Raw genomic sequence first — 1918 nt, 5'->3', positions numbered from 1 at the left:
TGTGTGTGTGGGAGGCGGGGTGAACAGGAGGACAGGGCACCCAAGCTGGCTGTGTGGGTCAGATTTCTAGTGCTGGGCACAGCCACGCACGCTCACCGGCTGCTGCCATCATCGTGGGTCACCATGAAGAGCAGGGACTTTGCAGGCGCGCCCTGAATGAACTTGGTCATGGGTCCGGAGTAATCTGTCGGGTCAATGCAAACCAGTTTTAGGAGCGCCATTAGCTGAGGCTCTTGCCCTACGTGCTGCACCTCCCTGCCCTCAGCGTCCGTAGCCACTGCGATCCTGATTCCTGGAGCTCCTCTCTGGACCAGGCATATGGCCCCGCAGCTGCTGGGCTCCCGCATGGGACCGTCCGAGGTCAGAGCACAATCGGATCAGGAAGATGCTACTGATCAACTCGACACCAGCAGCCACTTTGGTGGCACAGGCAGCGGGCTCTGCAATGACTCAGGCAGCCCCCACCCACGTGTGCGCATCCCAGTTCGGAGTGGCTCAGGCACCCATGTGCAGGACAGAGACAAGAATGCAGACCCGGCCTTGCCTGGGGAAGTCTTGGTTAAGGGGGCTGCCTACATCTTACAGGATAAAAGAAAGGTGAGCCTCTGACCCTACTCTCTACCCCTGGGGCTGGGTGCTGATAGCTGTTGCCTGAAGCCAATTCCAGCATGACAGCAGGGCTGCATCTGGGAATGGCTGATGGCATTTCCCCAAACCTGAAAAGGGATGATTGCTTGGCTGCCAGACAGTTCAGGGCATCTTGATCTACATGTTACTGCCTCCTACTGGCCAAACACCTGGACAGCCATAGGCTAATTCTCCCCCATTCTGACAATGCCTCTGTATAGGAAACCCTGACCCTTTAAAGTGTATCTCCACCTCGCCTCAGGACAATTTGTGTTAATAAAAAGCATGGGGTCCTGAGACTAAGGAGATCTTAATTTCTTAAGCGAGGCTCCTCTGACTCCCAAATGCCTTTCAAAATCATATTTCGTCTCTGGACTCTTTAAGTTACGCACAGCCCCTTCTCCAGGTGGCTGAACCCTTCTAGATGCTGCAACGAGAACCCCGGCAAGTTGTGCTGAAGTTACTGCCAAGTAAACACGCACCATTCCCACCGAGAGGCACGGCATTTCTCATGACTCTCCTTCGTCTTATAGAGACTTGTTAACAACTCTCAGGGCTGGTATATCCTGACAGGCAACATGTCCAAGACCCAGTGCCCAGAATGGAGCGACGCTGAAGGAGAGCGGGGGTCATGGGGGTTGCGGGGCCGGGAAGGAGCACACCAGACCCAGGACAGAAATCCCGATGATATTCAGGCCGAATGCTGATTGTGTTATTTTACAAAGATTTGATTTGAAACTGTCTCTTCCCGTTATCCAAGGAGGGAAGGGCAGGAGAAGATTCAGGACAAATGTGACCAGAGGAAAGGAATTTTCTAGCGAATGCCTTCAGACGGAATTACATGAACCCAGAGACGAAGGGGACTGATGGAGGGACGACCGTTCTAGAATACGCAACACCAACTTCTGGCAGTTTTCTTAGCAGACAGCTTAGTAAGAATGTTTGGCAATTTCGCTTGTGTTTTTTAAAATCTTGATTTATGTTTAGAACTCATTTAAATGTTAACAGGAAAAGCGTTTTCTTACCTCCTTCATACATATCAAAATACCGTGCTTCTATCACTTTCCCAGTCACATCTGAAAAGAAAAGGAACAGCTTTTAACCGAAAGCGCGTTGGGACTCGGGGTGCATCTGTGGCACCAGAGTTCTCAGCGTGGCCTGTGTTAGGTCAGAGAGAGCCCAAGATCTGATACATGCAGACACGTGACAAGATAATGGACTTCCCCTGGAATTTCTCACAGATCAAGGTGCCAGACACAGATACCGACTTCTTCTCCCTTAATCCACATAC

General features: G+C 51.5%; 1 protein-coding gene across 1 annotated transcript in view; it reads right to left on the bottom strand.

Annotated features, from left to right (window-relative positions):
* Positions 1 to 1918, bottom strand: part of FAM3B (family with sequence similarity 3 member B) — a 29822-nt gene that overhangs the window by 6720 nt on the left and 21184 nt on the right. The window contains exons 5-6 of the mRNA XM_015568966.1: positions 1653 to 1703; positions 97 to 184 (exon numbers count right to left, since the gene is read on the bottom strand). Coding sequence (XP_015424452.1) covers positions 97 to 184; positions 1653 to 1703 — 139 coding nt within the window. The remainder of the gene's footprint in view (positions 1 to 96; positions 185 to 1652; positions 1704 to 1918) is intronic.

This window comes from Myotis davidii, unplaced genomic scaffold (assembly GCF_000327345.1).
Source record: "Myotis davidii unplaced genomic scaffold, ASM32734v1 scaffold512, whole genome shotgun sequence".
Classification (NCBI taxonomy): Eukaryota; Metazoa; Chordata; class Mammalia; order Chiroptera; family Vespertilionidae; genus Myotis; species Myotis davidii.
The sequence above is the reverse complement of the archived record's forward strand: the minus strand, read 5'-3'. Positions and strand labels throughout refer to the sequence as shown.